General features: G+C 40.4%; 1 protein-coding gene across 4 annotated transcripts in view; it reads left to right on the top strand.

Annotated features, from left to right (window-relative positions):
* The window catches only part of TGFBR3 (transforming growth factor beta receptor 3), a 129857-nt gene extending 116345 nt beyond the window's left edge, over window positions 1-13512 (top strand). For all 4 annotated transcript variants that reach the window (XM_074876481.1, XM_074876483.1, XM_074876479.1 and 1 more), the window contains exons 15-17: window positions 1161-1196; window positions 3264-3371; window positions 9755-13512. In XM_074876481.1, the coding sequence (XP_074732582.1) occupies window positions 1161-1196; window positions 3264-3371; window positions 9755-9873 (263 nt within the window). In that variant the 3' untranslated portion in view covers window positions 9874-13512. The remainder of the gene's footprint in view (window positions 1-1160; window positions 1197-3263; window positions 3372-9754) is intronic.
* The last annotated feature ends 8174 nt before the right edge of the window (window positions 13513-21686 follow it).

Raw genomic sequence — 21686 nt, 5'->3', positions numbered from 1 at the left:
TGTAAGCACATGTGTCTCGGAACCTAATGATCTTATAGAATATTGCTGAAAGTTTAGTGCTGCCATTTGGGTTTTAGAAGTTAGAAACATAGTCTTAGTTTAAGAATGCTTTAAATAAATAAATAAATATATTTTCAGTATTTTTGAGCTGCTATGTTTACATAGTGATTAAACTCCCTTTTTTTTTTTTTTAGTTGCAAAAGATACAAAAACAAGTATTGGGACACTGTCTTATCAAACCCTTTTACAACTGTTGCACCGAACACACTCAGATATGCCAGAATTTAAATGAGTTCTCTAGGTTACTGAGTTATCCAGAAGTAAACTGCAGCTAACCAAACAGGTTCTCAGGTCTGAAGCCAGAATCTCTGGCTCTTCTGCTTGAGGTGCCATTCTTGGAGAAAGATAAGAGAAGCCAGTTAAGCAAAAGAAAGGAAAATTCTTCATTTTTTTAACATATGTTTACTCATCTCTTTCTGTTACATGCTGATAATGATGATGATATTTGATATTCTTGCCAAGAATAATAGCTTTGATATAACAGCTATGATCTTTTATTTCCTATATATAATTAAAAAACAAAACAACAAAAATACCCAACTTCCAAGACAGAATACGGAGTAGGACTCAGGAAAATGTGTGAATCAACACATATTCATGCAATTTGGACAAAGCAGTGTGTTTCATGCCATAATACTGACTTTTCTTTAGAGCTGATAGTCAGTGTTGATTTTAATTTTGTTTCGTGATTTACCATGCTGGTATCTCATGTTTGTGATTAGTGAGTAGTCAGATGAACCTTAAAACAGCCTTTGCAATCTGTGCTTTTTAAGAGCTCCAGATAGGGATAACCAGAGTTACTGTGGGTCTGACCTGATGACATCTGGATGGGAAAGGTTGGAGTGTACTTGCCAGCAAAATATGTGATGCATGAACTATACTGTAGATATGTTCCCCCAAGGAATGATCAATATACAAATAGAATTTTTCTGAGCTGAGCAAGATTATTGAATTCAGGCTGGTTTTCCTGAAGTTCCTGGTTTGTAAAAATTGCAATTAATGTCTTTATCAGATCCTGAAGGTTGCTTGTGTAATTTGTAGGCTGGTTGTGGAACCCTGTCTAATGTTTTGGGGCTTTTTGTTTTGTTTTTTTAAATTAGATCCTTCCCTTCCAAAGCCAAATGTGAGACAGCCACGTAAGTAACTCTTAAACCAATCTCTTTTAAGCCTTAAACTTTTGTCTAGAAAGTATTAGGTCAATGAAGAAAATTATCCTCAGTCTTTCCGAGTGTGTGTATATGTGTTAAACTCTGGGACAGAACAGAATTCTGGCTGTATTGCTGATTGAGAGAGTCCCATCAGCATTTAGAGAGAAGGGCTGTGACATTTTGTATATGTAAAAATTGAATTTGGGATTGAGAGACTAGCTCTTAGCAAGTTCATTTGCTGATGTGTGTGTGTTACTTCCCCCTTCTCTGCTAAGTCCACTGCTTCCCAGTACCAGGGTTTCACCAGCAGTGCCATCTCACAGAGCTCCTGTGTCCTACTCCAAGCCTCGCTCCTACCCTGCGCTGCAGCTGACCACATCCCCAGTTACTCTGGCATCAGCACTTACAGGTCATGCTGTATATGAGATCACTGACTTGATAGGGATTTGTTTCTTTGGTTTTTCTGTTGTCTCGGTGTAGTGAATTATAACTAAGGTCACTACTGACCCAGGAAGGGAAGAAAAGGAGACACACAGCACTAGAAGACAATAATGAACAGGAAGGTAAAGATGATTTGTAGCCAAAACCAAGAATGAATGGAGAAAAATGAAGATTAGAAGAGGAAGTGCAAATAAGGTTTTTTCCTCTGCTCCTGTCCCTATGTCTTTGGGACTAAATTTGCTCAAAATAGCAAGGGGAATGAGAAATCATGCTTCTGCCACTTCAGCCTCCATGTGACTTTCTACTCTCCACTAAGTTTCCTCCTAAGAGGAGAGGACACTGGCTGGTGCCTTGTGGAAAAAACAGTTGAGTTTAGGAGAGTCTTTTCTGTTTGCATTTAAAACGACCAGATGTGGTCAAAGGAATCAGAAATAGTCTGATAGAATAAATGGGAGAAAAACCTTCTAAGCCGCTATCTGTCAGGTGTTGCATGTACAGACTTGGTCACAGGCACCCAGAAATGGGTCCTGAAGGCCCTTGCCAACAGAAACTGCTGGAGAAGACATTTGTCAACAGGGGACAAGGGAATGGCCCTGAAGGTGTCAGGAGCTGTTGGGCTAGGGGATGTCCATAGGGACATCTGATGGATGCAAGAACGTGTAAAGTGAGGGTGCTGGTTGTGTTTTCAGAACTGAGATTCCTCTGAAGGATACTACTGAGAAGATCCAGTCAGCTCATTTCCTGGCCAGCTTAGTAAAATGTTATTTACTGGCCTAAGCCATTTTGTGCACTGGGAGACATTAAAAATACTGAAACTAGAAATCAATTTTGTAAGAAGAAATTTCCCCAAATGTTGCTAAAAGAGTGATGATTATTTTTCTGAAGTATTTCTAATCACCAAAAAGAAAAACACAAAAGCTGAAAGTTGGTCTGTTTGGATGGTTAACATGGGGAGGCAATACATCCAGGAACCAGATGCTGTTACCCTTGAAATGGTACTGCAAAAGAGCCTCTCCCCTAGAAAGTTTGTGCGCGTGTGTGTGTTTCTATTTTTGCTCTGGAATTAATTTCAGTTATTGAAAGCATTGCCAAATGTGAAAAACAATTGTTTCTATTTATGTTTTCACTGACTTTTTGCTGGCATCTCTTCCCTCTTAACAGCAGTTCCGTTCTCCACCTAGTTTTCAGACTGAACTTGCAGGAGATGTAGGGGAAAGTTTGCTTGAATGTTAGGGCATTTAAGTGAAAAGCATATTTTGCCGAAAATCTCAGGCTTTTTAAAACACATTTTTAAGATAAATGGATATTTAATTGTAAGCAAGTTATTAACAGCCAACTGAAAATGCTTAATTTTTGCAACGTTTTCCAGATTTGGGTGTGCTGAGCTGGGGTTTTGTTTTGTGATGTGAAACAGTTGGTTGGACTGAAGCCAGTCTCTGAAAGCATCACTTTTATTTCCTTGATGCAAATCTGTTAGTCTGTTCCTTAAAATGGTGCTTAATTAACTAAGAATTTTTAACAAACTTTTCCATGAAAGTGTAAGGGTGAAATTTGTAGCACAGTATTTGCCACTGAAAATAAAAAGTCCTTATTATGTGTGCTTCCCTTTTGTAGCTGTGTTCTACGGTCTGGACACGCTTACTGTCGTGGGCATTGCCTTTGCGGCATTTGTAATTGGAGCCCTGCTAACAGGAGCACTCTGGTTTATCTACTCTCACACAGGTAAGGGTGAAGGCTTTTACAGATCTCAGTGCAGATCATGCCACAGAAAATGCAGTGTGAACTCTTACAAGGTGGGAGGGAAGGGGAGGGGGGCCTTTTTTTTATTACTCTGTTCTTAATAGTGTTTTCCAGCAACTCCTCCCATGAGCCTGTTGGTGCATATCAGCAGATTGATACCCATCCTTCCCTAAAGGGAGGTGTTATGCATTATGAGCATGATTTAGAATTTGCTAAAATAATTTTAAATGCGAATCTTGAAAACTCACCTGGGGCATAAGTAAAACTGAGTATTTCTGGCTTGTGCATTATCATTAGTAGCATCTCTGTATTTCAAATTTAGTTAACATTTCAGTTAATGGATCCCTTTTGGTTCCCATACTCCTTTTTTAAAAATTTTTTGCAGTTACTATATTAGACTATGACTGGGAATAGGATGTGATCAATATAAGGACTGGGCCAAATGTCTAAAAGAATGCTTTATTTACATAGTTGTATTCTGAATATATCTAGACTTCAAAATGTTTCTTGGGCCTTGATTACATATAATTTTTGCCCCAATTATTTATCCTTCCATTCTTCAACTGCTACATTAAGTTGATAGAAGTCATCTCACTTAATTGTGTCCAATCAAATAACCAGGAATGTGCCTGAATTGGTGCAACCTTTATGCATAGATAATTTTTATGTATCTCTTCAGAATTTTTTTCCATACTAACCTAGGTTAGCAGAAATACAATACTGTATTGGAAGAAGAGGGAGTTTTGGGAGCTTTCTGTTGCATGTAATCTGCAAGGTGGTACAGACAGAAACTGGACACTGATGGTGCCTTGATTTGCAGCATCAGACCTTGGCTGCTTGTGGATTATGGGGTATCTCAGGATCCCTACCACATGCTGGACTCCCAATGACTTCCACTTTTGACTTCACAAGACCCTACCAAGATCTCTGGGAGGTGGGGAGAATGTGAGGTCAATTACTCCAAACCTGTGCAGCTCTGGAGCACTGGAATTCTCCTGTAGCCCCTGCAGGGTTTTTTCAGCATCTAAAACTTCAAGCTATGCAGGAGTAAGAATCTGGCCCTGTCAGGTCAGAGCTTCTGTAAATATTATGACCCAGGAGATTATGTTAATTTGGGAAAAAAACCCCTCTGGTTTTTTTTTTTTTTCCAGTTGGCAGTACAACAACTTTGTATAAGCAGTTTAATACTTCTCAATGCATGAGCTATGTATGAAGCTTGTTTGGAATTGAAGCAAATGTGTAATATTTAAAGTTTGTGATATGTATAAATAGTATAATTCTGCCTCATATAATACTGAAACATTGTGGAAGAAAAGCAAGTGCAGTTTCAATGAGTAAATATGTAAGGTAAGAAGGTAATTTCCAAATAGGTAGTCTTTCTTAACAAAAAATTAAAACAATTGTTAAACTAATATCGTTGGTCCTGCATTTGTGGAAGTTCAATCTCTGTTCATATACAGAACCACCTATAGACATGTGTTGTGTGTCAGTAGCCAAGGAACACTGGGAAGCCAACATGATAAATCCTTCAGCAACAATAGGACTTGGACCAATCCCATTAAAAGAATTACATTAACAAAGTACAGAAGTCATAGTGACCTTGTACAAGCAGTGGAGGGGGCAGCTACTCTGGCTTCGTGTTTGAGAGACGAAAATAAGTGGAGAAAAAGGCCAGACAAAAAAAGTAATAAATGAGAAGAAAAGAAAGGAAGGGGACACTGTAACTCATCAGATCAGAGAATCACAGAAATAATAAAAAATATCTAGGAAGTTATCTGGTTCAGATTTTCAAAGGATTGTGAAAGTGAACCTATGCTCCTGTGCACATAATTTTTCTGTGCATAATATCTTGTATCTACACAGCAGAACTTGTATCAGAGTGCAGTGAAGGCTCTGGCAGGGACAGTCTCTTAGAGGACGACTGCTGTGGCAGACAAGATAATCCAGCTACAGTGGAAACATTTTAGAGCTGGCTGCAGACTTTTATTAAAATAAGGAGGAAAAGGAGGAAAAAATTCTAAATTTAATCTACCGAGTGGCTGGTTTTTGCCATTAGAGAATTCATGCATTGCTGAATTGTGTTCTGAAATATCATCTTTTGTTGAAAGTAACACTGGGTTTTTAACACATGATTTACACCAAAGGTTGGAAAATGAGTTCTTTCTAAAACTGTGTTTTGGTGATACTCAGAGCATGGACAAAAGCTACTGCTGTTGGAGAATGGCAACTTGGGATGTGTGAAGTAAGGTATTTTTGTTGCTGTAGTGCTAGATACAATACAGCAAAAGGCTGCCTTTTTGCCAGTAGTAAGGTTTGCCCATACACTCTTATTAGTATGTCTCTACTGGCAGACTCATGCTAGCATAGAGAAAGCTTTACATGAATGAGCTCTTTTGTTCATCCAGATAGTCTATTAACATTAAAACCTAAACAACTGATAGCAGAAAAGAACTACAAAATAAGTAGAATTTCATCTCCAAATACTGAACAAGGATTGTTGTGTTTTTTCACATAGGGCTTTTGCTGATTTCAGTCATGAAAAATTTCTGCCACAGCATCAGAATTGTGCTTTATAATACGCTAAGTTCTCTGAAACAATTCAGCGTGGAGTACAGGTGTCCTAAGACACACAGGTAGTAGGGGAAGCTAGGATTATAACAACAGAGGAGAAATCTTAACTGACTTTTCTGCAAAAGGACTCTGTACTTCTGATCCTGTCTCCAGTCAGTTAAAGGAGGTCAAAGGTGGCTGAAAGCTTTCCACAGCAGTGTTGGTCCTGCCCAGAGAGGACCCAAGAACAAAGGGAAACTAGGAGAGATTTGCCACAATTAACTCAATTTACCTGGGTGTCTTATGAAGAAGCAACAATTTTACAGGATGGATGCATAAACCCTTCAAAGTTTAACTTAAACCCTTTAAAAATTAATTTAATAAATATCTATCAATGTAATATCTGTCTTAAGAGGGATAATTGACTATGTTTAGGCAGGCTCGTGCACAAGTCTGATTAGTTAGGCTGCTAAACTAAGTAAACTGTGTTATACAGAACATCAGTTGCTTCATTCTCTTAAAAAGCGTGCTTTACTTCTTCAGGCAGTGTTGCATGTTGAGAGGATAAAATGTTCCAAAATCTGAGAAGTTAAAAGCGTCCCTCCTCCCCCACTTCTGCCTTTTTTATGGGATCTGATTTAAAATAAACTGACATAGCAACCAATTATATTTGGCAAATGGAGATAGAAAAGCAAACATTCAGACTTCCTGGACAGGGAGTACAACTGGCGGCTTTCCTAAGTGTGAATAATAAAGTGCATGTTGTTGCATTCAGATGGGTAAAAGCTTGTTTACTGTCAATAGAGGAGACATGTCCATTTTGTGCAGTTCTGATTCAGTAACATGAGATACATGAAGCTGTTTACACAAAAAAGACAGATGGGGAATGCCTCTTCAGTGATAGTTTACATTTCTTTACGTCCTTTTCATGAATATTCTTTAAAAAAACTTCGCTACAGATTAGCTAGGTGTTGAGGAAATAAAATGCAGGAAAAATCAGCCAGTCCAGATTTAGTTCCTAGACTGTGTTCATAACATCACTGAGATTTCGATTTTTTTTCCTTGAGGACATGAAGAATTTGTTATCGTTCAACAAGTAATAGTGGTATATCAGAGCTGCTGATCATGCTCTAGAAATGAGATGCTGCAGAGGCAATTGAATTACAGCAGAGGGAAGGGCGCTCCCACCCCAAACTGAAGGGATGGTGCCTCCTAAGACACTTTCCAGAGGAGCCAGGAGGAGTAGAGCACGCTGTTGGGCTCCCACAGGGACTCCAACACCGGGCTTGTCACTGTGCCATAAAATAAAAACAACATGTGTTTAGCTTATAAATGAATTTATGGTTAAATGCATACAGATTGTATTGACATGCCGAGGCTGACGCAAAGCTGTGTGTAATCATGTGGTTTGTAAAATGGGTGACAGTGGAGCTGCACAGAGAGCTGGTGGGAGGGTGTGGGGGCCGGGGGCCCCGCGGGGGAGCGAGGCGGCCGCGGCTCCTCTACACGGTCCTGCCGGCTTCTCCTGCTGCTGGGGGTAGCGGTTCGCCGGCTTGTTTTCTGACGTTTGTGTTTGCTTGTTTTGTTTTAATGAAAGGGAGTTTGCTTATCACTGCCTGTGTAAATATATCCTGTAGTACAAAAGGAAGGAAGACATGTACACAAACAACTGGAGGAGAAGGGAGCAAGTCAGGAGGGGAAGACATCCAAACAAGGCTTATGAAAGCTTTTACAGCACGATGACACAGACATTGATTTGATACAGTTTGTTCTGATGGGTTGCAAAGTCGTTTCCAGTGCAAGTTAGAGCTGAAACTCAGTTTGTTTACAGATAACTGGGGGTAGATTCTGACCTGCTGCATGTGAGCAGAAATCCGCTGCTCATGGACAAATGATGTAGTTATTTCTTACACTGGGAAAACCAGAATCAAAATGTGCTCGCAAGAGTAAATGCTGGACTGAGTGCTGAATTCAAGAGCAAGATCCTCACCCTCTTTTTAAACATTTCATTGGCCTCCTGGGTGGTGTGGTTTAGTGGTTTAGTTTGTTGTTTTTCTGTCCTGTCCCGTCCCTTCTTTCCTCCCCATTCCTAAACCAGTGGGGTGTAAGGCAAGAGCTGTGCATTGTGGGGCCTTACATGCACTTACAGCTGTGGCTGCAGCGAACGCTAGCAGCAAACCTGCTGGTTTCCATTACAAAGAGCACTTGCAGCCTCTGCTGTGAGAAATCCTCAGACCTCCCTTGTTTGTAGCAGAGCTCTGAATACTGAGCAGCCTGCAGAAGGACATTTTCTGGCCTGAGACACAAAGTGTTAAAGGCGCACTTCCTCCGTGGCCACATTCCCGAGGAGCTCAGGGCTCAGGCAGCTGGGCAGCAGCACAGAGGGCATGGGGATGTGCCAGAGCAGCTCCTGTGGGAGGAAGCTGGCTCGTCCCTGCTCTGTAACCCTCTGGATGCAGGCTGTGCCTCCAGCCTTCAACCTGTCACTGAAGCAGTCACTGGGGAACAGGAGCTATACCAAATCCTGAGTAGAGAAGAAAAATTGGACTCTGCAGACCTGGCCCATAGTGTCAGGTTTCGGATAACCTAGGGCAATGTGAAGCAGATCTGCGTCACTATAAACTCATGAGGCGGGAGATGTACCAGCCTTTGATTTATTTTTTTTTTTTCCAGTCGTTCCTGCCCATGCTCCGGCAAAACATTTCCGTCTTGCTCCTTTGCTGGGAAAGCAGTCATGCTGGTGCTGGCTGCCACGGTTAGTCTGCAGCTCGAGCAGCAGCAGTCTGTCCGTGTTAACTGGGCTGAGATCACAGGTTCACATCCGGAGAGATGAGCTCAAGAGAGGGGGCAGTTACAGTGCACATTATACAAACTTAGTCTTGCCATCTGTTTTGAAGAGAGTATTTTGTAATATTGCTAAGGTTGCAGATTTGACCACTGTAACAAAAAATGCCACAGTTACTGTTTCCTACATGGCCTCATTATGATTTTTTTGGGCATTCACATAATGGTGCAATTTTTACTTCCATGCTAGTTGAGAATTAGGTTTTTTTCCATAGGATCTCAGCCACAGGTGCAGAAGTGTGAGGAGAGCAGACAAAAATATAGGTTTTATCAGGAGCCATAAATCTGGCTTTAACTCCCAGTGCTTGATTTGGTAATGCAAATAACAATGGGCTTTTAATTTGTCAGTAAACAATTAACAAGAAATACTAAGACTTCTTCTCACTACTGGTTATAAGTGCTACACGTACTGTGGTAGCTATAGGGGAACATCCTGCATGTTATATTTGGAGTAAATCAAGTCAAGCTTGCAGGGTAGCCCGTTGTTTTTCTACATGAAGAACACTGACCATGTCTCAGGATATGCGGTATCCGGCTGATTGAAGAACGTTGTCTTCAGCTCCACTTTCAGTAAATATGCTGCTTTATAAAGTGGCATTAAAACTAAAGCCTGATTTTCATTGGCCTTTCTCCATGAAACTGCAAAGCTATAAAGGGGTCTGAGTCATGTAACAGGACCCATTTGAGTGACAGCTGACAACAGAAGATGGACAGTGTCTATCTTGGCAGTTTCCATCAGCTGCTTTTAAAATGCTTGAGAAAACAGCAGTATTATTTTCCCCAGGTGCCAAAATCTGGTAATGTTTTCAACAGCACTTTGTCAGAGGTCTGTCACCCAAGATATTAATTGCATGGAAATACAAACCATCAGAAGAGGAAGACTGGGAAGGAATGGATTATTGTTTTCTATGGCAACTAACATGTTCAATTCCCTTCTCCCGACCCCACTTCTTCTCTCTCCTTTCCCTCAGGGGAGACAGCGGGAAGACAGCAGGTCCCTACATCCCCACCAGCCTCCGAGAACAGCAGTGCAGCACACAGCATCGGCAGCACGCAGAGCACCCCCTGCTCTAGCAGCAGTGCGACCTAACACGGGGGAACACCGCTGAAGAGCAGCATAGGAGTGCAGAGGTTCAAAGGACTGTGTGTAGACATCAACTTTCTTAAGTTAAAAGGATTGGTTTAGTTGCTTTTGAAAAAAATGAGGAGGGATTTTTCTACAGAAAAAAAAAAAAAAAAGACGACTGATTTTCTTTTGGGGAAGCCACTGTGTGTGTGAGTGTGTATATGGGCACACAATGCATGGATAAACACAGCCTGTTGGATCTTCTATAGCATGTTGTGCTACATGTGACAAAGCTACTAGTTTTACAGTACTGCAACCTGTTCTAGGGGTCTGTGGGCCCGCAATGTGAAATCTATGCCAGTTTGGAAAAATGCTGCTTTGTCTATATGACTTTTTTTCTTTCCCTAAACCTTCTCATTGACACAAGGTATTCATTAAGGGAATTCAACAAGATAAGCAGAACAAAGATAATCTTAGGTCAAAGGATTTCTGTTTGTCTAAGCGAGCAAGCCTCAAGGTCAGATCCCTTTGGTTAATAACATTTTATTACTTCAGCTATGTTTAGCCACTTTTGAGTAACCTTTGTTTTGTTAAGCTTAAGCTACAGCATCTCATTTGCTTTCCTGTTGTGTTTGCAGCTTCAGGTTTGTTCCAGGTATTTTTATTTTAATATGCATTGATCTGCTAATTGGAGAAGAGCACAGTCTAACATTCCCTTTCTTGTTCTCTGGGCCAAAGCTCTTTAATAAGAGATTTTTTTACTCTACTATACCAAATACAGGCACACACACAAACATTAAAACAAATAATGTTCTTGTGCACTAACATAGATGTGTGTGTACCTTTAATGGCAATGTCTTTATGCAAACAGATGTATATCTAAGTATACAGAGCCTAACTTACCACTTTAACAATTGGGAAATTAGCTCAGTGTTCCTTCCATACATAAAATATGTAATGCGCATAGATATATAAACCAACTGTCTCTTCAGTTTATAATAGGTAGATAGAGGAGATAAAAAAGATTATTTGGTTCTAATCCTTTAGCTAGCCCAAATTCCCTTTGAAATAAGAGATGGTTTTGAGGGCACAAGGAGTGTACAGTAGAGCCTGTTGTTTGTGCAGAATACTGCCCGTCAAAATGAAGCTCTTAAGACAGTTGTGCAGTTGTTTGTGTCAAACTGTTGTATGAACATTGCAATTGGATAGTCCCAAAGTAGTGTTGGAATATGGAAATGGCAGAAAGGTACTTATTGTCACAGTATTTTTTTAGTGTCATTGACATATCTTGACCTTCAAATCGATGCCAAATGAAAAGAAAAAAGACACTTTTCATGTGTAATTGTTTGACTGTTACGTTGCCACTTTGTAATTTTAATGTGTTCTACTGATCCTTCTCCTTTGAAGAAAAATGAGCATTGTTTTCCTCTAAAAATGAGATGAGTAACTTTCATTAATTTTAGTGAAGGTTACCTGTGTTCTGCAAGAGGAGAAGGGAATTCATTACACTAGAGTGATAGTCTGCTCTGAAGTCTGAGCTGCAGATTTCTTTTGCTGATTCTACACTCGTGCCTTGCTGATGCCAGGGTGGTCAAAGTGCAAGATATGCAATAGATGCAAGTGCCCAGGATCAGGTGGAATATTACTCACTTTAAATCAAATCTGTTACTAATCCTGCAAACATTTATGCATATGAGTAACTACACACCTCGTCTTTGCTAGTACAAGCACATGCTCAACTCTACATACTATGGCTATTCTGAGTCCATGCAGATAGTCAGTGTATAGAGTTACACATACAAACAGTGTTTTATGTTACCAGTCCAATGAGTAGTCCTGGTAACATTGACAGGATTGTCAACATAAGCGTAGTTATCCCCATGCGTAAGGGTATGCAGGATTGGCTCTGTTACGAGGTGTCGGGAGGATGAATGTGCTACCTGTGTGGTTGAAAAGAAAGCGCTTTGCCTAACCTTCAGCAGAATGTATTGTATAAGCATATTCTATGTGTAAAGTCTTTAAAGATGTCTTCAAAGAAGACTAGAGTCTTTTAAGTTCAATCATAGCTATATTTTACTACATTAAATTTCTGTATAAAGATATATTTAAATGTTTTAGATAAATGTAAGTTACTCTATAAGAAATGTTTAATTTCAATTACTGTGAAATTTACATATTTTGTAAATTCTTTTCCCTGTTTTAACCCTTTCCTTCCTCAGATATTTTATTAAGTAGTTTCTCATAGGAAGTATTAGATTTGGTTGTTGGGATGGACAGGTTGAAAACTTTTATGTAAAATAGATAATTGTATATTTTTGAACATGCTGCATTATCAATGTTTTTATCAAAAATTTACTCTAATTTTAAAATAATTTACAGATTTATATTACCATTGGATAAACCAAAAATATATAAAGATCAAAGATTCAATTTGTTGACTTGTATTCGAGATACAGTTTAAATTAACTGAACTTGGTGTACTCAGCTATTTAATTCAGGAATTTTAATCGATCTATTGGAGGTTACCAAAACTACATGTAATTACTTAGCAGATAGATAGAACAGCCATTTCTGTTTCAAGAAAGAGAGAAGAACCAAACCCGGGCATTCCCAGTTAATAGCTTTATTACAAAAATGTATAGTACTTTCCAGCAGCTGTTAAGCTGCCTGCAGGTCAGAGTACTGATACACCTATAAGCTCTACTTTTATAGCAACCCTTTGTCTCTACTGCAAGTTTCTGTGTGTGATGTGTCAAGCTCCTGAACGCATAACTGCAAAGCCCCTGGTTCCCACCTCCATCAAACCTCGTCTTGCCACGCTGGACTTCACGTGGCAGATAGCAGTGGGGTGTGGAGGCCGGCGAGACACGCCTGTCCCAGCGCAGGGCTTTAAAGCAGGGCTTCAGAGGGACAGACTCAGTGGTAAATTTCAGCACAATGGAATCGACTGCAAAGGAACTTTTTATATAAGAATGAGAGGATTGGGCTTAAAAGGGACACCTTCTGTTTGTAAAAGCTATTAGTAATGTAAACTCTGAAGTTGACTGCTCATTGTGTCATGTGTTGTCTAATCACAAAGTCTAACCTTTTACAGCATTTAGTTTTGGACATTACTATATTCATGTTTCAAGAAGTCAGATCTTTCTCTGTTAGGCTATTTTTGTAGCATTTTCCGTATGGAAATGGATTTTGCAAAATGTCTGTAGATGCTGATGATTGTAACCTTCCCCCTGCCCTTTTCTTACCATTTGTCTCCTGTATGTACCGTTCTTTGTTATGTATATCTACCTCATGCTTCACAAGAAGACTGTACTGTTGGTTGTGCTGACCAGCCCTTCACGTGAGGTGACTGTTCTGCCCTGTTGTTGTGTCATTCATGGGGATGTTCATAGAGTTATCAGATCTTTGCTGCCATGTTCTCACCTTTGAATAAATAAATACAGTTCTTTAAGATCCAAATGCCAGATGTTTTTTTAAATCTAAGAATGGGAGAAATTTACTTGCTAATACCTGTGGCCAGTCTGAACACCCCATTTGTATTTCATATTACGTTCAGTATTTCAGAGATTTGTGGAAATGCGTAGTTGTACAGTTTTGATAACCACAGTGTCATGTCATCTTAGTCTCTTGTGCATAATAAAGTATATATCAATTTATTAATAACTGATGCTGTGATTCATTTATTTGAAGTTATACAGAGCCAATAGCAGTAAATCAAGTTCCGTCTCACTTCCGTGTCCTCATGTCTGTAACTTTGGTGGGAATTGTGTGTGTTAAGGCACGATTTGATTTTGTGTGACCACCTCCATTTTCTCCTTTCTGTGTTCTTTTATCCATTGGCTTTTGTTGGCTTCTCAGTATCATGGCTTCTTGCAGAAGCCAGTAGATATATTTAGTTATATGCTGCTGTTCTTCACTCTAATTTGAAGTCCAGAGCTCTGATCCTGTAGACGTTTAGTTGTTGCATGTCAAGACACAGCCTCAGTCCCATCCTGCACAAAGCCTGGCTTGAGCACAGTCAAGCCTCAGGGTCTGCTCCTAGCCCTCTGGCTGAAGCAACAGAGCTCCCTTGGGCTGTTGTACCCTTGACTGCAAGTGCACACTGGAGATACATGAGCAAGGCTGAGATGTGTTTTCATTAATGAAGGGTCTTCCTGTGCTAGAGCAGATAGTTTGGCCATGTATCAGCAGGGCAAGCATTCGGGTGTTTACTATCCTGCTTATTGCTTTGTTTCCTGTATTTCATGTGCAAAATATTTTTATGGACACTCTGGCAGAGCCAGCCTCAGCGGTATTTCCCTGGATTATTCAAAGGTTGTGGTTATTAACTCACAAAAGGGTTCCCTAAGAAAGGGATCTAAAATGTTTAATGATCACTTTTAAATATCAAGATTCCTTCAGTACAGAGAAGGCTGTTATTAGAAGCAATCATAAACTTACATGTTGCCTGTGACTTACAACCCACAGAGGTGCGATACATTTATTGCTTCATAACAGCCATATTTCAGTTTCTGCGTTAAGACAGTTTTTTTCCTTTGGAAATAAGCTCCGTAGAGCTGACACTAAGCATAAAGATATTGGAGCTGTTCTTCACATTTAAGATTTGTATTTTGACTGAAACATGGTGTGAAAGCATGATCGGTGTCTCATATGAGGAATTAATTTTAAAATGCTATTATTAGCCAACAAATTGTGATATATTTGCACGAGACATTAAGAAGTAAGAGTCTTACCATATTACAGAGTAAGTATCAATGTTGTGCTTGTTTGTTTCTGTCAAGCATTTGTGAGCGAAGCAAACATTTTGGAGAGTCAAAAAATACCAAGTGCCAGTTTCAGGAAAAATACAGTCCAGAACTCTTCTAGTTTAAACAGAATTAAATTTACCACGGTGTTCCCTCCAAGACAATATAAAAGAAAAACCAGCCAATATTTTGATAAATTTTCGCAGCTGTCACTTTGTAATTGTAAAGTAGATATTTATGAGGCTGTAGGTCTGTTTGCAGCTTGGGTTTTGTACTGTGTTCCCAGATCTCCAGCCCTAGACCTGGCCTTGCAAACCTGTGTGCATTTACACTGTTTGAATTCTTTGCATAAGAAAGATCAAATTACATTACCTACCCAAAGAAGGTTACAGCTTAAATTACATTCTTATAGTCTATTCTTCCCTAGAAGCCTTCAGGAACTCACTGCAACATGTCCAGAAGATGGTGTGCACCGAGGTGGCTCCAGACCTGCTGTGCAGCCAGTCTCGCCTGCCTGGCATTTAGTTCTGTGCTGTGCTGTGGTTTCACTCTGTTTAGGAAAAGTATAAAGAGGAGACCATTTACAGATAGTTGAGGAAAAAAAGCAGCACAGAAGTGTTACTCTTGCACTTTTTTAAAATGACAAATTTTTTTCCATCCAATTATTTTGGCATGTATATCTGAAGAATTGGTTAAAAAATATTTGGGTGGAGTCTCTTTTTTGCTCTGCTGTTACTTACTGCTGCTTGTAAACTGCCAGCTCTAGTAAAGAACATACTGTACTACTAACAAAAAATTAAATCAGTATTTTAAAAATCAGAATACTGAGTGTTAAGCAGAGAAGACTGATGATATTTAAAGATGCTTTAAGTCGCTCAGCAAACTCACTCTCTGTTGTGTCAGCCATGTAAATTTTTTATGGTATGCCTGCTAAAATCAAAGTGCAATCCCTATGAGTGACTGTGGTGTTCCCGATTCCCTAAGCATTTAACTTCTATATTTGCTTTGCAAATAGGGTGAAAGGATCAAAAAGTTCTCAGTCTGTCCTTTAGTGCAAGCAGGCATGCCCCATGGGGTCATAAGAACTTGGGATATACCGGAAGTCTGCTCTATGCAATATTTTTATTAGTCTGTGATCCTAAAAGTGATCAGTAACATTAGCTGTTAAGAATGGGAAGTAAAATAAACAGGAAGATTTAAGAGGATCATACACACAGGGCACTTACAGCAGGAATATTTAGGTTTTCACAAAATTTTTGAGTGCCAAAACATGTTATAGAAAATTTAAATAACTGAAAGGAAACCATAAAATAACATGAAGGAAGCAGTTAGAAAGTGTCTGGAGAGGGCAGGGTGAAGACTCAAGCCACACTTCAGCCTGAAAGGAGCTGGAGCTGGCGGGCTTCCAGGGCTGCCACGCACCGGCTGCAGAGGCAACCTGCCCCCCGCCTGCGGAGGGCCTCTGGGGTGGGACGTGACCTGTCACCAGGAACTCACGCTTAGAAAGTGCTGGGCATCAGCAAACCGAGCAGGATTGTTATTGACGAGACTTGCGATAACAACTTTGGGGTATGTCTATCCTTGTGATACACCCTTTATTAACAGACAAGGTTTTTCTGCAAGCTAAGCAGCGCTCTCCAGCTTTTGCTTCCAGAAGAAGGGCTGTAAAATACAAAAGGCTCCAGTTAGGAGTCACTAAGCCAAATGGCAAATCACAGTGCTCACGCTTGGGACGGTCAGATGGCACATGTTCGCATTGCAAGAACAGTAAAATGCTAGTGCTGCCTTCTGGGGAACTCCACTGCTAAAAAACATGCTCAGGGGTTCAAAATAAAAATATCTGTCATGAATGAGAGCAAATTTCTGCCCTTCCCTGTCCAGCTAATGCAGGAGCAGGGGGGCAGGCTCACAGAGGGGTGGCCCCACCATGGGTCGAGGTGAGAGCTGTGGCTTCTCAGGCAGGCTCAAAATGGCAGTGTGGGCCTTGGCGCCATCCCAAGCGGGTTTTGTGGTGAAGCTCAGACAAAGCGAGAGGGGAGGCAGCTGCCAGCACGGGGATGCTGGCGGGGCAGCTGAGGGGTGCATGGCAGCATTTGGTAATGACTCCTCAGGGAAAGCGAGTGTTCAGGTGTAGATTTGAGAGGACAGCCATGACAGTCTGTGTATGCTCGGTGGGCATGTGTGAGGTGAAACACAGAGCTGTTGTGAACCTTTTTTGACAAAATTAAATAATGCTGTTGCTGAAAGATGCACGTGGGTTTTGATGGGGAGGGAGGGTGACCCACATTTTTAGCCCAATAGTTCAATTGCCATCTAACTGAACTGCCATGTGGGGAGCAATGAGGGCCCCTGTGCCCTCTGGGACAATAGATGGCTCTGTAAAGTGTCTCTGCGTGCAGATGGCACCTGCATGGTCTGGGGCTCTGGTCACAAAACAGACCTGCCCTCACTCTTTTGTTTTACATGGAAAGAGACCCAAAACTGGCAGTGCCCTCAGTCTGATGATGCAGGGAGATGATGTTGGTAATTAAGGATGGAAAAAGGAAGGAATCCATGATGAGGTTATTGTCAAGTTGTTTGACAGAGAAAGTTGGATCAATGCTGTGATTGCAAGTATTGGAGCATGAGAAGCAGAGTATGCTGGTTTTGTCTGGGGAGGGTTGAAGGATGATTACACTGGAAAGTGTGCACCCCGCTGACACACTTGTACCATTACAAAGCCAGAGTAAGTACACCCATGTTTTTACTGGCAATGCTTAGTTAATTTTTCTGTGACTTTCCTTAAATGTGTGTCCCTGAAGTGAGTCATATTTTACAAGATGTTAGACAACAAGTGTCTGTCATAAACCAAGAGGCTTTTGCTGGGCTGGCTGCCTGGCTCTTCTCCTGTCCCCATGGGCTATGAACATACAGGGTGATCTGCTCTGTGGACAAGGAGCGATTTCTCCTCTTTGGGTTGTGCCCATCACCTGCATCATGGCGTAACCTGCCGAGGAGGCCAAAGTAATACTGTGAACTTCAGAATTCTGGCTCTGGCAAGGCATTATGTATGGTTGATTTTGTTTTCTGGTTTAATGGTAGGAGTAAGGTTATGCCAAGTTGATTCCAGAAGATTTCTCTATTGCTTGCTTTTGTAAAGTTTCATATATGGCATGGCTCTTTCATTCAGAAGTAAAAAATGAAAAGCTTAAATAAAAATTTACATCATAGGCTAAGTATATAAGATGTTGAAAGTCAGACCTCATACTTCTACAGTGCGTACTTCTTAGTCAATATCTGGTTAAACAACTGTGAACCAAGAACAAATTTGCTATTCTCTCTCTTAGAAATTGTAAGAAATCTTAATTACTGCATTTATTTGAGTAATGACAAATAGTATGGTTACATGGACCCCAGCTACATTTTTATAGCTTTCCTGTGCTTTTATTGAGCAAAGACAAAACTGTGATACCAAAAAGCTCAGTAGTCATGCATTTATGTTTTCAAATATAAATGCACACGTATGTACAAACATACATTGTTCCATCTAGTAGTGGGAGAACTCAAGAAGGGAAAGTGCCAATATGTATGTTAGAGGACAAATGCACATGGACATGAATAGTGCAGAAAGCATCTAGAGTATGCAAGCCAGTGCTCCTGTGAGCAAGCGTTTTACATCTGGAAGATATGACTCAATTGTGTTCTCTTTCAAAATCTTAAAGATCTGGATTCTCTTTGCTTAGTTCAGGCAGTTAGGGGAGCCATCAGCCTGTGCTTCCTATATGGTCGCTGAAGGCAGGCAGTTCCTGAGGCTCAGTACATCTTGCCTGTCTCCTGTATGGGCACTGGGGACATGCTAGAGTAATTCAGTACCTAACTGAGCACCTGCAGTTGTCTGGGATGAATCTGGATGTCCATCTTCTCTAGATGGTGTTGCTCAGGCTGGGGAGCAGTTCTTACAAAAATCATGTAGTTGAATGGGAATGAACTCATAAATTCTCAGACCTTATGTGTGCTGGTGGTGCCAGCGTAGAAATACAATAATGTAAATTTATATTGAAACAATCAATGAAGATAACAGGTACATGGAAGGAGGCTAGAGGAGATCAGGGTCACTGCCGTGCAGGTATGCAGCTTCTGTCCCTAGGTGGGATAACTCAAGTGTTGCTTCCTGCTTACAAAACCTTTAAGAAGATTTTCCACAGCATTGAAAGAAACCAATGTGTGTGAAACTGGAAGCACTTGCCAGCATCCAGGCCCAGTGCCACATTTGGAAAAAGAATGAGTTTGTTGTTATTCAGAGTCCATATTTCATTTTTAGAGCACACTAAGGGCTAGATTCTCAGCTGGTATAAACCTGCTCCTTTGACTACAGTCAAATTCTGTCTGTTTACACCACCAGAGCATCTCTCAAGTGTATAAGCTGTTCTTTAGTACTGAGTAACAGAAATATAATCTGACACGCAGCCAGTTTGAACAGCTGCCAGTGTACATCAGATCCAAAGATGATTCCTTGAACCCTAGCTCTTCCCTCCTTCTTTAGACTTTTATTGAAAACAGGACCTATTCCCTAGTCTCTCAAGTCATACTTGCAACTTTAGTTCGGCACACTACCCACTTTCTCCTAACATCTGAATTTTCCTCCACAGCTGTAAAGCCTTTTTCCTCAACTCTAATTAGCATTAAAAGATCTTATTTTCAACTGAAGTTCTGAGAACTGTGGTGCTGGTTGTCCTGTTTGCATTTAAGTCAAGAAGGCTCACATTTCAGATCAGCCAGTGCAAAATGCTGTACTCATTTTTTTTTAAATGTATGTGTTCTGAGCAGGTTATGCAAGGTAGCAATGCACTAGACTGATTCTGGCTTCAATGAATTGTGTAGATTTTACTATAAAAACCTCCAAAGAAGGTTGAAGCAGGTGTTCTGGGCAACACACATACAAACATATGAATAATGTGTTAATTAGTCACAGAGATACTCTACAGCAAACCCCACAGGCTCTAGCTGACACTGCAAAACCCTTGGTGGTTCTGTACCTGATTACAGCACACAGAGGATTGAAGGACACTTGAGATCTCTTCACTCCTGGAGTGGTTGTGGGCTTGCCCAGACAAGTACACCATGATATATTTGACAAGTTGTCTTTCTGGGGCAATGTCACTCTTGTAAATGAAGAGAAATGCTGCTGATGTGCAGAGCACTGGGCTGTGTTTCCCAGGTGCTGTCACTTCCGAACTTGTAAAGACAAACAGCTTCCAGGCTGCTGATGGGCTCGCTCCTGACAAGGGTGACAGCCATCAATGGGCCACTACTGCTCTTGCGTCTCTTTTCTAAGCAACACTTGGTTAGGCTTCCAAGGAAAATGCTAGCATTAGTCATATGTGAATCAGCTGAACTATCCCACCCATTATAAACCCTATTCACATTGCCTGTTTCCAGATGTTTTTAACTGGCAGCTACTTTAAAGTATGTCCATGCTCTGGCCAGGACGGGGCTTCTTAGTACTGCATGTGATGAAGCCCCCTTACCAGTGAGTCTTAAAAACTCCAACTTCTCAGGAGGGTTACTTACTCTTTTTCTCTTGAGCTCATTGCCATTCCTGCATTGAGTGCTGTCCATTCACACTTCTGTGCATGCTTTTTGGACAAAGCAAGCACATCCCTAGATTGACATTTTTGCCTTTGTCTTCTGGAAGTGAGTTTGAAAGCTAGGTGACCTCACTGGAGACAAAGAAGTAGCATATGATGTTTGAGCTCTTCAGTATTAAAGATTTCTAGAAAACAGTCTGCAAACAGTATAAAGGCTGCAACTTGCCTTCAGGACTCATCAAATGCCTTGGAATAGCAACCAGAATAGTAAAATCACACACTGCTCTTAGACAAGTAGTAGGTAGGGGAAAAAAAAGTTATATGAGCTAAGTATGTCGGCTGTGTTGGACTCTTTGGGGAAGATTTTAAGTCTGTGGAAAGAAATTACTGTCCAGTTCTGTAAACAAAGACACGTGAAGCTGTTGCACAGTGCTAAAATAATTTTTAACTAATTATAGTTGTTCCTTTATCAGTCATCAGAGTTAAGGAAACCACTCTTCAGGTATCATGCACTATGCTTTCAACATACTCTGTAATTCATTGTCCAGGACTAAGATATTGCAGGGGTGTTCTGTGAACTGCTTGTCTTTCCTAGGACTGACTGCCATAGAAGAACACATGACCGCTGATAAAAGACTTATACAATACATGATTCAAACTGAGACTTGACTAAGTCTTTCATGGGAAATCTTGCATTTTCTCCAAAACTTTGCTTTATTTTCCTGAAGGCTTCTAGTGCTAAAATTAAGCCTATTTTAAACTGCTTTACTGAATTATGTCACACAACTTTATGCCTCTGGCTGTGAACTCGGACACCTATGGGCAGCCAGTTGAGGAAATTTCACACCTTTGTTTTATTCTTCTAAAGTACTTGATAACTTCCTGTGAATGTCATCAGGATAGTAAAAACAGCTCATGGAAGGGTTGCCCATTTCTTTTTTCTTGAGGAAGATCGGTTGATCAAAGCTAGCATATAAATCTTGCAAAAACGTCAGGTTTTACTCTCCATAACACAGTAATAAGAACCTTTCACTGGTGATGCTAATTAAGAAAAACATTTCTCCACAGCAGTGGGATTTTTTGACGTTCCTATCAGGCCAATGCAAATAAACAAATGCCAGAGAGCTGAAACTATATTGCCTACTAGTATGTCAGTAGTATCTAATACTGCAGGTCTGTTTTCCAATCAAGGCACATGGTTTTTTTGTGTATAAATTGTTGGAGTCCTAGTGGGAATTTCCCATGTAAATCTCTCTCCTGCAGATCAGTTGAACAATTGGCTCTTTACTGTTCATCTCTGTTTATGTATCTTCCTCCTTTCACAGGTTGAGTTCATTTTGCAATAAAAGCAGTTTGTGCTTATTTCCTTTATTTTTAAATCCTGATAGTGACAAACAGGTCTTAGCAGCCTATTTCTGGTTAGTTTTTGTTATTTCTGCATACTTCAGGTACTGCAATACAGTGGAATTGCATTTAGAATAAAAGGTTCACACATTGTAAATTAGACACAGAAAATACCTATTTA

The sequence above is a fragment of the Strix uralensis genome, chromosome 8 (assembly GCF_047716275.1).
Source record: "Strix uralensis isolate ZFMK-TIS-50842 chromosome 8, bStrUra1, whole genome shotgun sequence".
NCBI classification, from domain to species: Eukaryota; Metazoa; Chordata; class Aves; order Strigiformes; family Strigidae; genus Strix; species Strix uralensis.
The sequence above is the reverse complement of the archived record's forward strand: the minus strand, read 5'-3'. Positions and strand labels throughout refer to the sequence as shown.